At 38.7% G+C, this 21,970-nt stretch overlaps 1 protein-coding gene across 1 annotated transcript in view; it reads right to left on the minus strand.

Annotated features, from left to right (window-relative positions):
* LOC119794599 (gamma-aminobutyric acid receptor subunit beta-2-like) overlaps positions 1 to 21,970 on the minus strand; it is a 64,720-nt gene that overhangs the window by 16,861 nt on the left and 25,889 nt on the right. Inside the window, exon 5 of the mRNA XM_038302223.1 lies at positions 8,019 to 8,101. Within this exon, the coding sequence (XP_038158151.1) occupies positions 8,019 to 8,101 (83 nt within the window). The remainder of the gene's footprint in view (positions 1 to 8,018; positions 8,102 to 21,970) is intronic.

A 21,970-nucleotide genomic window follows, 5' to 3' on the forward strand; every position in this document is an offset into this window, starting at 1 on the left:
TGCCGTCTGTGTGTTCTGGTGTCCATATCAGCAGCCTTGCGTTTCTTGCTACAAGGAGATTTTCTGTCCTCATCTGATGTAGCCTGATCATGCTCTTCCTCAATCAAAGCACTGCTTCTGTCCTGCTGTATTTTTTAAAAGGGAGCCTTAGCTGTTGCAGGAGAGGCCACATCCTCATCAGATAAAGAGTCTGCACCTGTGAAGTCCTCTTGATTGTGAAGCTCACATTTTTGCCTTCGGAATCATAGTCTGGCATGTCTTGTAACATAACCAAAACCAAAGATTGTGATATGTGTAATGCCAAAATGAGGAAAATGGACTCACACTAACAAAACATTCAACTTTTAACCCAAGGCAAGAGTCCAGAATGGCCTAGAGGAGCTTGGCTTTGTATACATTTTGGCAAGTTGGTTTATCTGATATGCAGTACCATTTCTCAAGTATTAGAAATTTCTATCTAAACTATATGGTTTACATTATCACAATGGTAAAATTAAATTATACTTTATGAGCACTCTAATAAAATCTTAGGATTTTTGCATTTTTTGCTATACCCATTGTTGTGTATGAACATATTCAATGAATTGCTTTCACTGAATATATTAATATTTTGAGTGAACGGTGAACTGAACGGGCCAGTTTTGAAGTAATGAAGGTGAACGACGATCGCTCTGAGAAGAATGAGCGACACACACAGCTGACGTTAGCTGGATAACGTCAGCTTTAGTGGCACTTATTATGGCAAACAGCATTACAGATCAGTATGTCTACTGCTAGAATTAATGTGTAAGGGCTTTACAGCACTTACAGTTTACCTTGATTGCATCGAGTATTTTCTGTTTCTTTCTATATATTATGAACACACATTTAAAGGATGAAATTTGATGTTCTATTGTGTAGGATTGTGGCTTAATTTACCTAATGAACTTGAACTAGTTTATTTATAGGTTTGTAACCTTCGATCATTTTCTGAAAAACTGAGCTAGGAACGTAAGCTATTTCTTTTTCATCTGTCTGAACTGAACTATGAGCTTGTTCTTTTTAATTATGAACTGGCACTGCATTGACTATGCCTATTTAAATTATTATTAAGTAAAGTAATATTACTATGTATTATTAAATAATACATAGAGTGAATAAAATAAATAAAGAATTAAATATGAAAAAAAATCATTCCTGGTCAAAAGCAGATGCATAGATGTTTTCTGAAGCTATTTACTGTGACGGCTGGGCCTGCTTGTTTGAACAGAGCAGCTGTAGTCTTGGCTTTATGTTAGAAACGGCCACATGGAGATCCCTCTCAACTCTGAGGAGTCATGATCTGTTTTTGTTTTTCACATTATGTCAAAAAGAAAAGGTCTATTGGCACAAATATGTGGACTCAAATGGAAAAAGTAGATTAGTTGCAGCTTTTGACTGGGCTGTGTACTCTGTTGCTACTGACAACCAGAACCTTAGAGGGTTGATGTGGAGAAAGCAACTTGTAATGGTGGATCAGAGGAGCGATCGAGCAGGCCATCCTGCAGCTCTAATGACAGGAGATGCGCAGTGAAGGAGGTGAAAGGCTGGTGTATCCAATCGTAATTTTCCGCTGTGTCATATTTCAGGAAATACTTACTGAAACTTTCAAGGATGCTCATGAGGTGAGAAGCAAATAGCCTCAGCCCACCACTACAGCTTTCTCTTAGATGCTGTGACCTTTTCAGAAAGCATAAGCACAGTTTTGTTTGAACATTGTAGGGACAAGTTTAAGCTGTTTAGTTTGTAAAAGATGTTGGCTAAATACACAAGGCTCGCAACCAACATTGGGTCTGTCAGACAGTCAGCAAGGGAAATACTAACATGCAGAAATCCTCACACAGTTCAAAGAGCCTTGTTAAAGGCTTACCATGAGGTAGCAACCTGACCTCTGTATGAAAGAGAAGTGCCTTATGGTCTGATCCCATTTCATGACAGTGTGGCAAGAGGTCTGCTTTGCTGGAATTCACTGAAATTAACAATCTTAACAGATGTTTGAAGAACATCACAAAGCTCTGGCTCGAGCAACCAGTGCAGAAATTTTACATGGGGGGCTACTTCCAGAGTGCAGGCCCTCAAATCTTTTCCACCCCCCTGCATAGCTATAGCTCCATCTGTGCACATGGATATACAACCCTTCCGTGTCACTTTTTTTCTTTGCCAACCCCCCACTCCAAAAACACGTTGCTTTGCTGACCAGAATCTTTCACGCACGATCAGAGTCTCATATAAATACGTTGATACAATGAATTTTGAAAAAAAAAGATGCAACAGTAAACCAATCTCTGTTTTAAATTATTTAAGTAGACAAATTTTTAAGTTGAATTTTTGTCACTGCGAGGGTTGTCTTTGAAAACCAGAATGTTTACATTTTGGACAAAGAAGAGTGTGAAAGAAGCTATTTATGTTAGGAGAGAAAAACCAAACTTAAACAGAGGGGGTGGTCTCAGGTTTCAGCTCTCAAAAACCTACAATGCAGAGATAGAGTTGATTCCTTCCTATATCATCTCAATCCTCATTGCCATGCAGGAGACCAAAACATCTCACCTGGTCAGCCAGGCAAACAAAAACCCTAACGGCTCCCCTTTCAGAGGCATGGGCCAGTATTGGGTTTGGCAGGCCAACAAAGACCTCACTGACGCCCCATTACTAAGGCGTGGACCTGTTTTTTTCTGTTGAATTTGTATGTTTTTCAAACCATAAAAAGGCTTTTGTATTGGCCACTTTATGAGCCTAAACCTCAATGCTACTCCAGACATTTTGAACTGAGAAAGCTTTCTAGATGGGAGGCGAAGTGTCTTCAAACTTTGAAAACAACATCCAATGGTTTGTTTTTTAACTTTTTTGGAGTCACTGTGAACACTTCCTGCAGCTCCCGACAGCTGCTGACAGCAGACTGGCGAGAGAGAGAGATAGGAGAAGCCTAGATAGGGCAGACAGTAACTAGCTTTGAGTAATAAAATGCCTGTTGGAAACCAATCATTCGCTGTCCTTTTAATGTCTGGTTGAAAGCTACATTAATTTTGCGTATTTATATTCTTCCAAAATGATTTGGCGACCCCCATATATCATCTCGCAACTCCATATACGGTCAGATCTTTCCACTGATTTTTGATTGGGTTAAGGGTTGGACTTTGACTGGGCCATTTCAACTCATGAACATATTTCATAATAAGGTGTTCCATTTCAGCTTTGGCTTTATGTCTGGGGTCGTTGTCCTCCTAGAAGGTGTCCTATTGGAAGGTGGCCCCAGTTTCAAGTCTTTAGCAGACTCCAAATCCGTTTTCTTCCAGATAACAGTGCATTTGGCTCCATCCATCTTCCCATTAGCCCTGACCATCTTCCCTGTCTCTGCTGAAGTATCCCCAGAGTATTATTCTGGCACCACCTTATTTCACAGTGGGCATGCTGTGTTCAGAGTGATGTGCAGTGTTAGTTTACCACTACATGTTGTGTTTCATTTTTTGGCCAAAAAGTTTAATCTTGATCTTATCTAATCAAAGCACTCTCTTCCATATGTTTGCTGCATCACAACATGGCTTCTAGCAAACTGCAGAAAGGACTTTCTCATGGTTTCCTTTCAGCAATTATGTCCTGCAATTCTTCCATTAAGACATCCTTTGTGCAGCCCATGCCTAATAGTTGGAATTTTTGGAATCCCTTCCCTACATGACTCAGTTACATTTGACAAAGCTGTTATTGTATCTGTGTGAGTCGTTCCAGGTTGTAATAAACTACAAACTATATTCTTTTTGGCTATAAATGCATACTATGACAGTATATCAAAGGCAGCAAGGTCTGGGTAAGCCTGGGTATTCTGGCTTTTTCCCACAGTCTAAAAATATATTAGGTAGATTGGCTACATTCAATTTCCAGTGTGAATGAGTGTGTCTTTGCATAGTTGTTTAAACTTTATATTGAACAACGTGTACATTTATGTGATACCTTTCAATTGATGTACAGTAAAATAAAAACTAAAGCTCATGTATTTTTATGTTTTGTCCTAGATTACAAATTATTTTGCCAAATTGACTGTTGGAGAAATTGAAAGGTTACCACCAAATCCTAGACAAATAAGAGGACAAATGATAGAAGATTAATGCGGAATTAAAACTGAAAATGTGGAGTTTTGTTTGTACTATGTTGGATATTAAAACTTCACAATAATATTCCTCAAAGAGAAGCCAATCTCGCAGAGCATTATCCAGATGCTACAATCCCAAAATTGTAAATTATATTTTCTCATTAGCTAAATGTATCATTACATTTCTAGTTTTTACATATTACCATAGGACAACACATTCAAAAATGTCAGGACATTCCAGCAACCCTCTGTTCATCACCTCTACTGAAATAGGATGACCTTATTTTGTTCTAAATGTTCCTCCCAAACTGACTCTAATGTGTTCCCGAGTGTGTTAATTAAATTTGCGTTTGGAGTACTGTATGCAACAAACTGGTAATCACTATGTGTCTGAATATGGAGGAATCAATTGAAGATGCTGTAGAAACATCAAATGAAGATCCTACATTTTTTAAAGATAAAATCTTTCTAACTTTTTAAACAATGCCTCATATTTACAAGGTTTTTAAACGGCAGCATACAAGTGTTAGTGTATCAACATGTTTTGCAGTGTGGCTTGTTCTCTTTCGGGAGGCTTGTTCTATTTAATTCATGTCCAAATCTACCCTCCATTGCTCCAGTTAGACCATTAAGTTAGAGAACTATTCAGTTATGTAGCTTTACTTTACTCTAAACCATTTATCCCCTGTAACACATGAAACACGTTAAACAAGTTTGAACAGGTTAAACAAGTTAAACATCAACAGTAACATTACATCTGACTGAATTATAAGTCTTTAACTCCAACTCATTGTTGACCTGCACTATCTCTATTGGAAGGCAGCCTCTCTAGTGATGAGAAGCTTAATCACACACTTAGCTGACGGCTATGTCGAAGATAGAAGAAGTTATTACAGCTTTCTTAACCTTTGATACTTTGAGTTCAGCATTGTTGCTTGCAGCCACGGCAGATCACATGATAGGTGGCTTATTGCTCAGTGGGGAACTGATGCTATACTGACTTCTGCAGCTACTGTACCTTAGTAAACTGTATGTGATATAAACTGTCATGGAAATTATTATTAGGAGATGCTGCATCATTTACACTGTTTTTAGATGACACTTTTAACAATGAAAATGACTATTTTTTTCAACATTAGTGTCATTGATTATTGAATAATTGTTGCAACCCTTCTTAAAACCCACCAAAACTTTTTAGCATTTCCCACCCCTCACATGGCAAGGAGCTACTGCAGTACATATTTGCGCATGCCCTCGCTGCTGCTTACTAACAGGCAGTGTTTTTTAATCCTGCCCTAAGGATACACTGCTCTACATGTTTAAGATGTTTCCTGGACTCAGCAAACCTGATTTTAACTAACTGCTGACTAACAGGCTTTCACTGAACTGCAATCAATGGAATGAGGTATATCAAAGCAGTGAAACATGAAAAAAAAAATATGTAGGGCAGTGTGCCTTGAGGGCCATGGTTTAAAAATGTGGTTTGTTCAAACAAATAGTTTCAAGTGCATCTAAGCTGCACACTAGCACGGGGAATTCAAATTTAATAGGCAATTGTTTTCTGGTACAAAGTAAATTTACCATGGACCTTAAACCTTTTATTTCTCTCTAAAATCGATAATCGATTAAAGGTTCCATATTATGCCACATTTGAAAATATATAGATATTAACAATGTAGCCCACATAACATTTCTTGTCATTTTTACAGGAACATTTCTCCAAGATTAGGCAGACAGCATGAACCGAAAATACCCTTATTCAGCCCTCCGCTGGATGAGGTTTTTTGGCTTTCCACGCCTTTACCTGCCAAACGAACGCCCCAATAACCCGCAAACATGGAAACCAGTCAGAGTTCATAATATTAACATCTAGTAGCAATGAATAACATATTAGATAAAGGCCGTAGCTTGACTGATTGGCTGCTACAACCAGCTATGAACAGCTTATTTCCCCTTATGATGTCATAAGGGGAAATCTTTTTCACACAGCATTTTTAGCACACATTAGTTAGATGGGGAAGAGGGGAAGAGAGGCATTTTCATTTTTCATTTTGTGAACATCATACGTACCGTTGAGGACACATATGATTATTAGAAAAAGTATTTAATCTAAATTCTGCATTATATGGGACTTTTGAAGAGAGGAGGTGGAAAAAAATGTGCAAAGGGTTATCTAGTGCTCCCGGATGTGAGAATAGAATTTGTTTGTAAAAGCACTTAAAGGTTTTAACAGTAAAAAAAAAAAAGATTTTTAATCTTCTAAAAACATACTATAGTACTACCTTTGTAAGACTTGTTACCTTTTTGCATATTCTTAAAATAAAAAGTTTATTAAACCTTATGATTTTTAATTTCCTGGGTTGTGATCTTTGGTTAACAAAAACTCAAGAACCTTGTGTTTTTCCTTAACGCTCTACTAATGCTCTTTGTACAGCAGGCTCAGCTGCAGGCCCTCCAGCCAATTTGCAAGGTTAAGTATGTTACCCTTTAGTTGTTTCTATATGTGAAATGAATGCTGAATTTATCATTAGGTTAGCTGAGCTCCCTCTGATGTTCCCAATATAGTCCTTCCTGGCAAAGGCATTCTTTGGTCTCATAATTACAATGTTGACTTTAAAATTACACATTTTACTAGTTTAATCAGTCTTGATATACTTGACGACAAATACACAATGAAAGCACAGTATGAACCACATAAGGGCGGTTGGTTTCTAGGAACACAGCTCAGTTACGTTTCAGGTTGGCCTGTGCTTGGTAGGTAACATGGTAAGGCAATAAATATGAGCTACTTCTGCGCTGTCAGCTTTGTCCCATTGGTTTGTAAGATACTCAGTTTTCAAGCACCAACTTTTGAATAGATGAAAACAAAATGAGGAATTCTATGTGATAATAAAGGTACAATAATGAAAACTGAAATAGTTTCTAGTTGACTTGGATCTAAGACCTTGGTAGAGTTGTTAATGTGTCCTTCATATCATGGAAAATGATGAGCCCAATTTTAGTGTATTAAGGTATCCAATACTGCATGAGTATCCAGTACAATGGAATTTAGCAAGCGCATTCCTCTCATGACCATAAACAATAAAGTCAGCAAAGACATCTGCATGTTCCCAGCAAATTACTAAATACGTTATAGCAGTAGCTCTTAGGGCCTATTCACTCATCAAATTCTTTATTGCCCTGCTCATTAGGGAGAAAGGGAAATAACTGAATGTGGGTTATCTTCCCTTTTGCATGAGTGCAAAGGGAAAATAACTGAATCTAGGTTAAGTTCCATATCAAATGACTCAGCTTTTCTCATAAGTCTTAATCTATTTTTGTTAGAAATAAAATCAATAATTTACAACATTTTAAGATTTTTTTTTTAAACTTAGACAATGCATTACTTTAAATGTTTCACATCAATGTCCCACAAAAATTTGAATAATTAAAGCATTCTTTTATAATGTGCAGTAGATACAAAAATAAATGTTTGAGCTTGAATTGGGCTCTGATCCCCTCTACTGGGTTAATCCAGTAAGAGGAATCAGAGCCACCTTTTGTTTTTCCCAAAATTCTTTGTTACATCTACAGTACAGTAATCTCAGTGCTCTCCATCATCAGTTAGAACTGAGGAAGCCTCTTCGATAAGAGGCGAAATGTCTTGTTTCACCTCTTAATGTGTTGCCTAAACTGAACTTTTTAAGCTTGACGATAGCAGAGAAGATTCTCTGGATGACAGAGAATCTTCTCAGATATCTTTTATAAAATCTGGTCAAATTTTGTTAGCTAAATAATATGTAATTTAAATCTAAATATACAGTTGTGTAAAGTGGTACTATATAGTGAGTAAAATCTAAAGTGTATACTTATATTTGGTATACATCCATCACTTCAATACCATCACTAATTTGAAAAATAGTAAATACATACTTACAACTCTCTATCTCAAGTGTGCAGTTTTGCTCATCCAGAGGATACCTCCGTAGGTCCATCATACAAGCAGCTGTAGTAGTAATCCTGAAAAATATAAAACAGAAGAGAAGGAATCAACTTGGATTTTATTTTAGGAGGATTAAAAAGGGTACAGCACTATAAAGTAACTGTATCAATCATTAATCTCTTCAGGTAAACTACACAAAACTGCAAGAGCATCTGAGTAGCTTTGTGGAGCCAATGAAAAACATCTCTGTTTTTACAATTAGATATATAGTAGTTTCACACGATATATTGCAAGTAATGAAATTCAAAATGTAAGGCTTGAAACAAAATGTATAAGATCTTGTTTAAATTCCAATTTATTGCTATCTGGTTTGAATGCTGACAAAGAACTTAGTTCATTCTCATTTAACAAAGAGTAATGTATTTTGAAAAGGCTTCTGATTAACATGTAGAATCTATATGAATGAAAGCATAAAAAAAGTAAAGCTAGAACTTTTGAGCTGCTGCACCAATGGTGATGGTGGAGAGTAAACCTGGAATAATAGATTCACAGCTGATCTCTGTCCCAGTTTCACAGGATAATCCTCTGTTTGCCCCAGCTTAGATCAAAGTGACATCAGGGATCAAATTCTGTAGTATTGCTGTAAACCAGAAATATCACTGGTTGTATTTTTGTCTCTTGCAACCCTCTCTTCATATTTTAAAACATAATGGCTTAACACCTTATACATACAGTACCTACCTTTGAAGTGTAATTTAAAGTTCTACTATATTTTCTACTTATACTGAGACATTTTTGTAACTGTTTAATAATTTTTTTTGCTTTAGTGTTTTTTATTATTATTATTATACCTATTTTATTTATGCCAGCAACAACATTTTACTAGTTCGAATGAAAGCTATTAATTATGTATTAAAGTAAATCAGTGATTTTTCTATATAGTTGCTGTTTTTCATTTTGAGTTTATTTACCTTTGGCATAGTTAAAAACACAAATTTGTTGACAATGTTACAGTAGTAATTTACAGATATAGTGTAACTAATTATATTCAGGACTGATCTCAGCAGTAATCCTGAAATTACTTTTGATTTGTCTTAAAGCGATAGTATCAAGGTGTTACTTTATTGTATCTCTTATACTATATCCGTTGGTTGTGCTGTTCTTTTTACATCTCTTTGCAGGTGATGAGGCAGACTGAAGATGATTTATCGTTATTTCCCCTTTATCTCTTCTTTTTTTCATATTTTCCTTTTTTTCTGTTTTTCCTTTCCTGTTCTACTTACATTGAAGTGTCCATCAAATCTGTAATATTCCCTGCATTATTATAATAAACCTATCTATATGCATAAATCACGATGGTGATAGCATACTGCTCCACTTGTGAAAACAAAATCTGTTGGGCTTACTTTTTGGCATCAAGATAATTATTGTTATTGCCACATTGCCGGACAGGATTCTGTAAAAAAAAAAAAAAAAAAAAAAATATATATATATATATATATATATATATATATATATATATATATATATATATATATATATATATATATATATATATATATATACCATTGTCACCCTAAAGGGGATTACACCTCGGAACTTCCCTTCTGGTTCTTTTCCTGGGAGCAAGCTACTTAGTTTAATTTGTTATTAACTTTAAACTTGGTAAAACTATATAAAAATGACTAAAAACAGGAGTAAAAATTAATAGAGTTTATTCCAATTCAGATTGTTACAGGACAAAGAAATTGCTTGGAGTCCGTACAGCTGTGGGCTCAGGTCGTTAGCATGTGATGGCATCCGGAAAATGAGCCCCGAACAAGGTCATCTCCTGCTTCTTATACCTCATAAGTCTATGTGTTGCATCAGGTGGATGCTTAGCTGTTCGTGTCAGAAACTGACATGACATCCATGCCCTGACCTTTGTGCCTCTTGCCTCTACGCCTCAGGATTACAGTTAGCTCTCCTTTATCAGTCTGGCTCTAGGATGTATCATTATCCAGCGTTTGTTGTACAGACAAAAATACTGTCTTCATTAGATGGCCCCTGCGCACACAATGTGATACACCATGTAAAGGAAGGCTGTCCCCACCATCTAACCTGGCCAACAGATAAGTAATACACATGACTAATAAAGAATAAACCTAACACCATGGAACATAGATGAGAGGTAAACCAGTAATGGAAGTTGCCAAGAGGTCGACAGCCACAGTGAAGGAGCTGTAGGGATTTATGGGAAGTACTGGCTGTACAACATGTGAGAACAGTCTACTGTCATCTTCATACGTCTAGGCTATGGGGTAGGATGACAAGTTGGAAGCTTTATCTTGCAAAGAAAAACATGTAAGCCCAGCTTAATTCTGCAAAAAGACACCTGACAGCTCCCAAACACGTGGGGAAATGTGTTATGGTCTGATAAAACTCTGGTTGAATCTTTTGGACATTACACAAGTTATGTTTAGGAAAAATACAGCACTGCTTATCACCAAAAGAACATACTCACACCATACCGACAGTGAAGCATGGTGGTGGCAGTATAATGTTTTGGGTCTGTTACATCAGCTGGAAGTGGGGCCTTAGTCAGAGAAAGAACAGTTCCAAATACTAGTCAGTGTTAGCACAAAACCTTGTCCTTCTGTTAGAAAGCTGAAGATGGAAAAATAACTTCATCCTTTAGCACAACACAACGGAATAAAATTGAGGCTTTTGAACAGCACAGCAAGAGACCTGAATTCCGTCAAACATCTGAGGGGTGATTTGAAGAAGGCTGTGTACAGAAGATGCCCTTACAATCTGTCTGATTTGGAGAGTTTTTCCATAGAGAGGTGGGCAAACACCACTTTAAGATGTGCCACACTGATAGGCTACTATCCAAAAACTGTAGTGCTGTAGTAAAACAGAAAGATTCTGCCTGCAACTGAGTATTTTATTTAAAGGTGTGCACATTTATGTGACCATGTTATTTAAGTTTCTATTTGATATCTTCTATTTTAAAGGTGTCAGTTTGTATTTTGATTGCACAGGTTTTAGGTCACATTAAAGATGAAAAATGTTCTGAAGTTTTTTTTTGTGCCATTGTTATTTGTACATATTTTTTACACTGCAATGACCTGGCATTTGAACAGCTTTTCTAATTTCTTAATACACACTGTTTACGTTTGGTTGCTTGAAGCAAGAAAATATACAAATATCTACAAAAAGAATCCCATATTGCCCAAGTATAAACATAATGTAAAATTCTAAACTGAAAATAATTATAGTTATGTAACCGTTTGACACAAGGCTTGACATGAGTAATATAACAGGCAAAAATACCAAATCCTGAACTCAATCTAATTATGAAAACTGAATCTATAAATTGTCTTTTTTAAACTTTTTTATTGTTGATGAGACATATCATATAGTATTCAACAGAAACTAAGCAAGTCTATTAGAAGGGAAACACTACAAAAATAATAAAACTATTAAAGAATATTTCTAAGGATTACTATTTGATTATCAATATTCTGTGGTATACTGGTATACTGTGCCTAGGAAATACTGTAAAAGTGCAATGGAAAGACCTCACATGTGTTTCATATTGTAAACTTTTTTACCCTTCAAATAGCATGTTAGAGGAAAACTGTGCAAGTCTGAGTATTCAGATTAATTCCCCTTTTCTTTTGTTCCCTGTTTATGTCAGAATTTATTTCTGTACAATCGGTTTGTTGGAAAGAAGCTGACAAATTGGCTTCAACGTGTTTGGCTGAGAAGTAATTTGCTTGTTATGTACAAAGAACTCTAAGATCTCTGTCTCAAAATGAAGCCAGTGGTGTAGAACTCAGTTCAATAGCCTCAGGTAGAGTTCCATAAAAAGTAAACACATGTTTAAATGGAGCATTGTTTCTTTCTGTGAATCTGAGGATCACTGGATGTCAATTTGCTCACTATATACAGAGCTGACTTTACCTCTATTTCAAGTTTGCTCCTTTTGTTAAATGGCACAAAGCAGCATTTGTCACTCGTTACGGCTTTTTAATGCATGGCAGCAGTTCAGAAAATTAAGCTAACCATGTCAACATACCCATAATCCAAGTGTCAGGTGTGGTTCCCAGAAAATAAGGAAAAATCTAGTTTCTAAGCAAATAAAACCTTTGACGAAACAAGAGAATCATTGACTAAAATACATGCAGTTCACAAAATAGTACATGTATTAGGCTTAAAGGAGCAATAAGAAATTAGATAATGAAAGGAGGGGGCTGCACGGTGGCACAGTGGGTAGCACTGTTGCTTTGCAAGAAGAAGGTTCTGGGTTTGATTTTAGGCACAGGGTTTTTCTGCTTGGAGTTTGGATATTCTCCCGGTGCATGCGTGGGTACTCCGGCTTCCTCCCAGAATGCAAAACATGACTGTTAGGTTAATTGGCTTCTCTAAAAATTGTTCTTAGGTATCAGTGTATGCATGGTTGTGTACCCGTATGGGGTTACTTAAGTGTTACAGCATTTATGAAAACAATTTGAGGTTTAAATAGACCAGGACATTCAGTAAATCACAATTTAATACCTTAACTTCGTTTCATAAAATAGGCCTTTGTCTATCATTCTCTAATAATTGATAAAAAAATAAATAAACTCAATATCAACCTAGAAACCCCTGTAAAGGCGTCACAATACATTTATCAGTCTCTTTAACATAATTATCAATTGTATAAGTTTAAAATAAATCTAAAAATAGATGGTTTCATGCCTAAAACTCATTTTGCATGCTTTTTTTTTAGCTTGTTTTAGCTAAAACAGCCACTGGATAAAATGTTGAATAGAATTGTATATATGTTTTCTTTTAAAACAGTTATGTAGTAATGTTTCTTTGATCTAATCACAGCAGCAAATCATAGTGACTTGTTCACAGACTTGGCAGAGTTTTTACGCCACATGCCCTTCTTAAGGCTTATTAAATTATAACATATTTTCACAGTTTAAAAATCACAATTTTTAAAAACAAATGTGTGAAGAAAATAAATGTAGAGCCATGCTACACTTCCATATTAAAAAAAAAAATTAAAATAAGAAAAAAATTATGTCTCAAAGTGAAAAACTATGTAAGTTTATTTCTCACACATCAATATTTTCCAGCTTCTTTTCTCTTAATTATCAAAAATGTTTTGATTACAGCGGATAAAAAAAAAAAATTAGGAGTGTTATATTACATCAGATTAGTAAAGAAAACACAAAAAAATATTTGTGACTAACTAAAACCTGTTTTTATTTTTGTCATTCTTACTTTTAATCTTTAATACAAAATTAACACTCATGCACAACATTAATGTTAATACTCAATGGAAAAGTTAAAAAATAACAAATAGGGAAAAAGAATTGTTTGGTTATCATTGTGTTATCTTATTTATGCAGAGCTCAGAAATTCACAAATTAAACTGTTTAATTAAATAACATACAAATACAAGAATAGAAAAGAGCAAATCACAAAGTGCAACACTTAAAGGAACTGTGAAATTGCTTATCCTTTTTTGATACTGAAATGTTCTTTTCAGATGACATTTACCGTGTAGGATCTGAAGACTATTACCATGGCAATTCCTTTCAGAAACACACTATTTGCCAACTTCCAGAGATGCATCATTTGATATTTAAGGTAATGACTGCATTTAGAGCACAGTCAGCCCCCACTGCCAGCTGCTTCCCACCCACAGCCTGTCATGAAAACATAAGGGTGGAAGTTATCAGTGAAAATATTGCTGTTTGACATTTTTACTGGAAAAACCTAATTGGCTGAACCTTGATTATTGTAGTTTTTATCCTTCATTGCTAATAAGTGCACCATTTAAATGTCTTGATTTTGCCTCTGTGCGTGCACTCATTTTCTATCATAAACCTTAATAAACATTCAGCTCAGCAAGTGATTTTATATAGACCCTCTGCACAAAATGTGTATTAAGAAAAAACTAGATTGCATGTTTACAAACACAAGTTGGAGACTTTGTAACAAACAGACACACTGGCAATCTTATTAGGTACTCTGTGTGGTTTCCAGGTTCGATATCTGTTGTAGTCTCACATAGACATACTGTATGAGATAAATACATGTATATTAGAGTTTAATTATATGTATATGAAAGTGGCAGTGTGATTTATGGCTTGTATGGCCTCTCAAACATATTTCACTACAATCCAAATAAGCTCTCAAAGATTATGATCTGGTGGACAAAGGCCCAATGAAGTATAATAAACTTGAAACCATTTTGAGATATAAGAGTGTTTTTTGTAATGTTGCATTATATCTGCCAGGAAATTCCCATATTCTGATTGGTAAGCTTTGATCGTAAAATTATTTTGATGGATGGATGGATGGATGGATGGATGGATGGATGGATGGATGGATGGATGGATGGATGGATGTTCTAAATACACTGGTTATTTGAGCTACTGTTGCCTTTACATCATTATCAGTCTTCTCATTACCTGTTGACTTCTGTTGTCAATTGATATGTTCTATTTTGCAGACCATTCTCCATAGCCATATCAAAATCTTATAACCCTTCCTTTTTTGTATCACTTTTAAAGTGTAAAACTTTTCCTGTTCAAATGTTTTATTCTTTGTATGGAAAAAAAATAAGTTTACAATTGTTTAGAACATGTTTGCTGCTTCATAGTGCATCAACATAAAAGCTTAGGTTTTAATCGTATACTTTAATAAAGTAAAACTTAGACCTATCAATCGTCATCAAAAAAATGATTCAAAACAAAAAAAACAACAATACATTTTAGTATGTAAAACTATATTCCAGTTTAATATGCATATGTTTGGAATTCAGTATAACTCATATATACATATACAGTATGTATATGTATATATATATATATATATATATATATATATATATATATATATATATATATATATATATATGAAACTGAATATCTGCTCTCCTGTACTCTCTTAAAATATTTTGTTTCAGTAAAAAAAACATACATAGTGAAAATTGACTATTCTTCCTCTTTGACAAATTGTCATTTTACTGGCCTTCTTTGATATATGTTTAAAGTTTGTCTACGGCCCCAGCTACACTAAAAGCTTACGTTATCCTTAAGTCTGATTCCCCCCCCCCAAAATAGGCTAATCTTAAGTATACTTTAAAATACAGAGCTTGGTATAAAGGTTTCAACGTAGGGTGGAGGTTGGTAGAGGACCCAAACGCAGGGATTAGTTTTTCTGATTTAATGCAAAACGTAAACAGAAAGAAATATACAACAAACAAAAAACCAAGAGACATCAGGGTAAAACAAACATGGGTAGTCAAGTAACAACAAAAAACAGCAAAACTTTTAGAAACTGAAGAGGAGGAGTATATATGTGGGACAGAACAAATAATGGACTAATCAGCTAATAGGGAGCAGGTGTGGATAGAAGTAACTAGAAGGGAGCTAGGGGAAAGGAGACTGGCACAAGGGGGGAACAGAGAGTAACTCAAAAAATGCATACAGCTTTAATAAAACTCAAAATGGAAAAAAAAAACAAAAAAACAACAACAACAAAACAACGACCAACAAAACAAAATGACATAAATGCTGAAAACTCAAAAAGGAGTCCAAAGGGAAGAATCATAACAAAAGGAAACAAGGAGGAACTTAGAAAGAAACACAGGGATGAAAAAAACACCTACAGGAATAAGATGCAGGACTAGACACAACAACATCCATGGGGTTTGGGAGAGACTGAAAAAAATGTCACAAACAAAACAAACCAAACTCTCAGGCTGTATGAGATTTGTGATGGGTGAAATATCTAAATTGGTTTTTACCATAGTTGATCAAACACAACCACCACCCCTCCACTCCTTCCTCTCCACACCCAACAGAGCTCAGTCTCCTCTGCTAAAACATCCCTCAACTTTAATGGCAGTCTACTGTACTTTTCTTTCAAGACAGTCTTTGGAAAGTGTAATGAAATTGAGATCTTTTGGACTGCAAATTCCTTAAAATCAGATATTTCTATTGCATACTTCTGTTGGGAGCTGGAGAAGTTCCACCTTTCTCCAGCAGAGTCTGCCGTGGATCCTTCTGAGTGAGCCTCCTGCACAGCTGCAGCCCATCAAGATCTTCAGAGGATCCACTATATAAGCTGTCTTCAGACCTTGCCTCAACGCCGCAGTGTTGATCCAGTTGGTCAGCGCCTAAGCCTAGATTCTCTGTGTAACTTGGTGACTTTGAATTCAGCCTGGATTCTAACCGTGCCTTTGTCTTCCAGAAATCCAGTGTCTCCTCTGAGAAGCCCTGGAAGAGCTAACTTGCCGAGCCGACCCTCTGAGCCAAACCCGAAGAACCATAGAGACTTCCATGCAGCTCAGGACTAAGAGCTGGAAAACCCTAAGCCAAGGTCTGTTCATTATTAGACGTGAGACGCTGAAGCAGCAAGCGGACTCTGCTGATCAACTCCTCTCCAGATCCAACAGTGACTCTCCCAAAGCTAACCTCAAGAACCCTCAAGGTACAATCAGTTATCATCTAGAAATCAAGCTCCTGCTTGCAACGCTAACTGAACTGTCTCTCACGCAGACTCCGGTGAACCAGTGCCCAGGCCCGAGCCAGAACCAGTACATTCTGTGTGCTTGTACCAAAATAAACTTGTTAAACTTTTATTCCTGTGTCCGTCAGTGGTGTTCTGCATATCTGGGTCGCTCTTTGAGAACCCATCATGACAGAACACTGCGGCCAAACTCAAGGCCCAGCAGATCACCTCACCCGTCAACTGGAGGAGCAGGATGCCCAAATTCAAGGACAAACCCAAACGCTCCGTGAGTTATACCGCCTGGTTGTTACTCATAACAATATGCTACAGAGCTTTGCTAACTATTTGAACAGCGCTAATGCTGCACTGGCACCTCAACCATTTCCGGGTCCAGTTCCACTTCCGGGGTCACCAGCAGTGACGTCATCCGAGTTCCGCCCAACTCTTCCAGAGAGGTTTTCTGGTAACATGAAAGATTGCAAAGGATTTTTATTTCAGTGTCGTCTGATTTTTCAGAACTCTCCAGGCAGCTTTTCCACGGATTACAAGAAGATAACCTTCATCCTTTCTCAGCTAACAGGAAGAGCCTTGGAGTGGGCTCAAGCACGATTTACCACCGACGATATTCTTAACTGCTATTACTCTGATTTCCTCTCCGAATTTACTCAGGTATTCAACCAAGAGACTGATCAAACAATTGACTCTCGAGCTCTTTTCAATCTAAAGCAGGGAAATTATTCGGTGGCTGAATTTTCCATCAACTTCCAGGTTAAAGCGGCAGCTTCCGGATGGAACCAAAGCGCTCTGAAGGGAGCCTATTTCATGGCTTTAAATGAGCACATTAAAGATGAGCTTGCTACTCTCGACGAACCAGCTACCCTCGAAGATTTGATTCATCTTACGATCAGATTAGACAATAGAATCCGTGCCAGAAACAGTTCTAAAAGGCAGGGGACACTTTCTCCTGCCTCACATAACGTGACTGTTTGTTCTTCCCCTACAGAGCAGCCGCCCATGCAGAGACCTAGTTCCCAGTCTCTTCCGCTGCCTATCCAGGCCTCTCATTCGGGCGAAAGAGATGTCGAACCCATGCAGGTGGGACACACTACGCTCACCCCAGAGGCGAGACAAAGACGTTTTCTAAGCAAATTATGCATTTACTGTGGTGAGAGTGGACACTTCATCGCTTCCTGCCCGGCTAAATCAAAAGCGAGGGCCCGCCAGAGGATCTGAGGAGTCTGGCGGGCCAAATTAACACTAAGAAATCTCCTCGATTGTTGCTTCCTGCCACGTTGTTTTGTTCTAACCAAAGCCTCTCCTTTTCTGCATTCATCGATTCAGGCTGTGAACGGAATTTAATCGATTCAAACCTTGTCCAACAACTTCAAATTGAAACCATTCCTCTGACTCAACCTCTTAGTGTTTCTGCAATTGACGGAAAGAAACTTCACCAAGTTACCCATCAAACTCAGCCCCTCGAGCTACTTCTGTCAGGTAACCACCGAGAGACAATAACATTTTTTGTTTTTCCTTCTGCATGTTCCCCTCTGGTGCTTGGTTTCGAGTGGTTGGAGAAGCATAATCCTCACATAAATTGGACTGAGCGTCACCTGGAATCTTGGTCCACTTCATGCCATGAAACATGCCTCCGTTCGGCTGCCCCCTTGGTGGGGTCTCCTAGAGGTGGGGGGGAGATGGACTCTCCTGACCTTTTTTCTGTTCCTTCCGAGTACGATGACCTAGCCCCTGTCTTCAGTAAGGTCAGTGCGACGTCCCTACCTCCACACAGACCATATGACTGTGCCATTGAGCTATTACCTGGAGCACCACTACCTAGCAGCAGATTGTACAACATTTCCAAACCTGAACGAGAAACCATGGAAAAATACATAAATGAATCATTAGCTGCAGGAATAATCCGCCCATCTTCTTCTCCTCTGGGCACTGGGTTCTTCTTCGTTGGAAAGAAAGATGGCTCCCCGAGACCATGTATTGATTACCGAGGTTTGAACCAGATCACAATAAAGAACAAATACCCACTTCCTCTACTCGCCTCTGCATTCGAACCTGTACAAGGAGCTACAGTTTTCTCTAAACTGGATTTAAGGAATGCTTATCATCTCCTTAGGATCCGAGAAGGAGATGAATGGAAAACAGCCTTCAAGACTCCATTGGGCCAATTCGAGTATTTGGTAATGCCTTTTGGTCTAACTAACGCTCCAGCCTGCTTCCAGGCCCTCGTGAACGATGTTCTCAGAGACTTTTTAAATGTGTTTGTTTTCGTCTATATTGATGACATACTCATTTACTCTAGGAATCTCGCCGAACATAAGAAACATGTCCGCCTTGTTTTACAGAGACTGCTGGAGAACAAGCTGTTCGTAAAGGCAGAGAAGTGCGAATTTCACCAGTCTTCAGTCACCTTTTTGGGGTTTGTGCTCGAGGGCGGCCAGGTAAAACCATCTGAGGACAAGATAAAGGCAGTGTTAGATTGGCCAGTTCCAGAGAACCGCAAACAGCTACAGAGATTTCTGGTTTTTGCAAACTTTTATCGTCGTTTCATCAGGAACTATAGCCAAACCGCCCTTCCATTAACTTCTCTGACCTCTGTCAAACGCACTTTTCAGTGGACCCCTGAGGCGCAAGCTGCGTTTGATAAACTGAAATCTTTATTTTCCAGAGCACCTGTGCTAATGCAGCCTGACCCGGCTAAACAATTTATTCTCGAGGTGGACGCTTCAGATTCTGGAGTTGGAGCAGTCCTATCCCAGAAACTTTCGTATCAGAAAATCCACCCCTGTGCATTCTTCTCCCGTAGACTTTCTTCCGCTGTGAAGAATTACGATGTGGGAGACCGAGAGCTGTTGGCCATCAAACTGGCGTTGGAGGAATGGAGACATTGGCTGGTGGGAGCTGAGCATCTGGTTCTAGTATGGACTGACCACAAGAACCTGGCTTACATCCAGTCAACCAAGCAAGCCAATCCTCGTCAATCCAGGTGGTCCATCTTCTTCTCACGTTTTAATCTCATCATCTCCTACAGACCTGGATCCAAAAATGTCAAACCCGATTCTCTCTCTCGTCTTTACTCCGTCGATCATCCCGAGACGCCTGAACCAGTCCTCCCGGCTTCCTGCACTGTGGGAGTGGTAAACTGGGAAATCACTGACCTTATCAACTCCGCCCTGGCTACTGAACCCGACCCAGGTAACGGTCCCACTAACCGATCCTATGTGCCATCTTCCGTCAGGTCCCGTCTCATCCAATGGATGCAAGCTGCCAAGTTTTCTGCTCATCCGGGAGTCAGTAGAACTATTGCCTTGATCTCAAGACGCTTCTGGTGGCCCACCCTCCATAGAGATGTCAAGGAGTATGTGTTGGCTTGCTCCACTTGTGCCCGTAATAAAGCCTCACATCAACCTCCATCTGGCCTGCTTCAGCCGCTTCCAGTTCCCTCGCGCCATTGGTCCCGCATTGCTATTGACTTTGTCACCGGCCTCCCCGTTTCTCGAGGTATGTCCACCATTTTCACCATTGTTGACCGTTTCTCAAAGGCCTGCCATCTCATTCCCCTTAGGAAACTCCCAACGGCCTTCCAGACAGCCTCAGCTCCTCAGAAGATCTGGAGAGAAACCATCACCACCCTCAACCGATCTTCAGATACCAACAAACGCTTCGCTGACTCCAGGAGACGTCCCGCCCCCGAGTACACAGAAGGCCAAGAGGTATGGCTGTCCACTCGAGACATTCCCCTTAAGGGGATGTCTCGAAAACTCTCGCCCAGATTCATAGGTCCCTACAAGATCTCCCGAGTCATCAGTCCGTCTCCAACTGCCTCAGTCTCTCCGGATTCACCCAACCTTCCACGTGTCCCAAGTCAAACCTGTCGTCTCGAGTTCTCTGTGCCCGCCTTCCGACTCCCCACCACCCGCCCTGGAGGTCGATGGTCATCCAGCCTTCACCGTTCGACGCATCGTGGACTCCCGTCGACGAGGTCGCGGCTGGCAGTACCTCGTCGACTGGGAGGGCTACGGACCGGAGGATCGCCAGTGGGTTCCGGGCTCGCACATCCTCGATCCTGCCCTTATCGAGGAGTACGAGCGTTCCTGCCCTTCGACCTCTTCCGGACCGCCAAGGGGCGGTCGTTGAGGGGGGGGGTACTGTTGGGAGCTGGAGAAGTTCCACCTCTCTCCAGCAGAGTCCGCCGTGGATCCTTCTGAGTGAGCCTCCTGCACAGCTGCAGCCCATCAAGATCTTCAGAGGATCCACTATATAAGCTGTCTTCAGACCTTGCCTCAACGCCGCAGTGTTGATCCAGTTGGTCAGCGCCTAAGCCTAGATTCTCTGTGTAACTTTGTGACTTTGAATTCAGCCTGGATTCTAACCGTGCCTTTTTCTTCCAGAAATCCAGTGTCTCCTCTGAGAAGCTCTGGAAGAGCTAACTTGCCGAGCCGACCCTCTGAGCCAAACCCGAAGAACCATAGAGACTTCCATGCAGCTCAGGACTAAGAGCTGGAAAACCCTAAGCCAAGGTCTGTTCATTATTAGACGTGAGACGCTGAAGCAGTAAGCGGATTCTGCTGATCAACTCCTCTCCAGATCCAACAGTGACTCTCCCAAAGCTAATCTCAAGAACCCTCAAGGTACAATCAGTTATCATCTAGAAATCAAGCTCCTGCTTGCAACGCTAACTGAACTGTCTCTCACGCAGACTCCGGTGAACCAGTGCCCAGGCCCGAGCCAGAACCAGTACATTCTGTGTGCTTGTACCAAAATAAACTTGTTAAACTTTTATTCCTGTGTCCGTCAGTGGTGTTCTGCATATCTGGGTCGCTCTTTGAGAACCCATCATGACAACTTCTTTATTTTTTCAATACTAATTTCATTTGAATAATGAATACTACTTTTACTATTTTTAAGAACTAATAACTGCAGTGTTTTATTTATAAATTAGCATACCGATGTGCCTTTACTGCATGGTCTCCTGCTTTTTAAATTTTTTTATTTATGATTTTACTCTTTGTTTGCATGCTGCCATTTGTGTTTCATTTTGCTGCTGGGGGACATGAATTTCCCAACTGGATGACAATATAGTTTAATTATTTTCTGTTCTCCAGAGATGGGAAGTAACGAAGTACAAATACTTCGTTACTGTACTCAAGTAGATTTTTCTGATATTTTTCCTTTACTTTACTACTTATTTTTATGGCGACTTTTTACTTTTACTCAAGTACGGAAAGCGAGTACTTTTGCCATCTCTGCTGTTCTCTGTGTGTTAATAATGAATACGGTATTTATGTTTGTGATGTATGGAATCTAAGAGAGTAAAAGAACCACACAAAAAAAAGAGTAAAAACATCAGACAGAATATAGTTCTATAACCATTTTTGTTTCAAATCTTTTTTTTTTTAGTACTTATTAGTCTTAGGAAATACAGCTTAATC

The sequence above is a fragment of the Cyprinodon tularosa genome, unplaced genomic scaffold (assembly GCF_016077235.1).
Source record: "Cyprinodon tularosa strain WSP-4 unplaced genomic scaffold, ASM1607723v1 ctg484, whole genome shotgun sequence".
Lineage (NCBI taxonomy): Eukaryota > Metazoa > Chordata > Actinopteri > Cyprinodontiformes > Cyprinodontidae > Cyprinodon > Cyprinodon tularosa.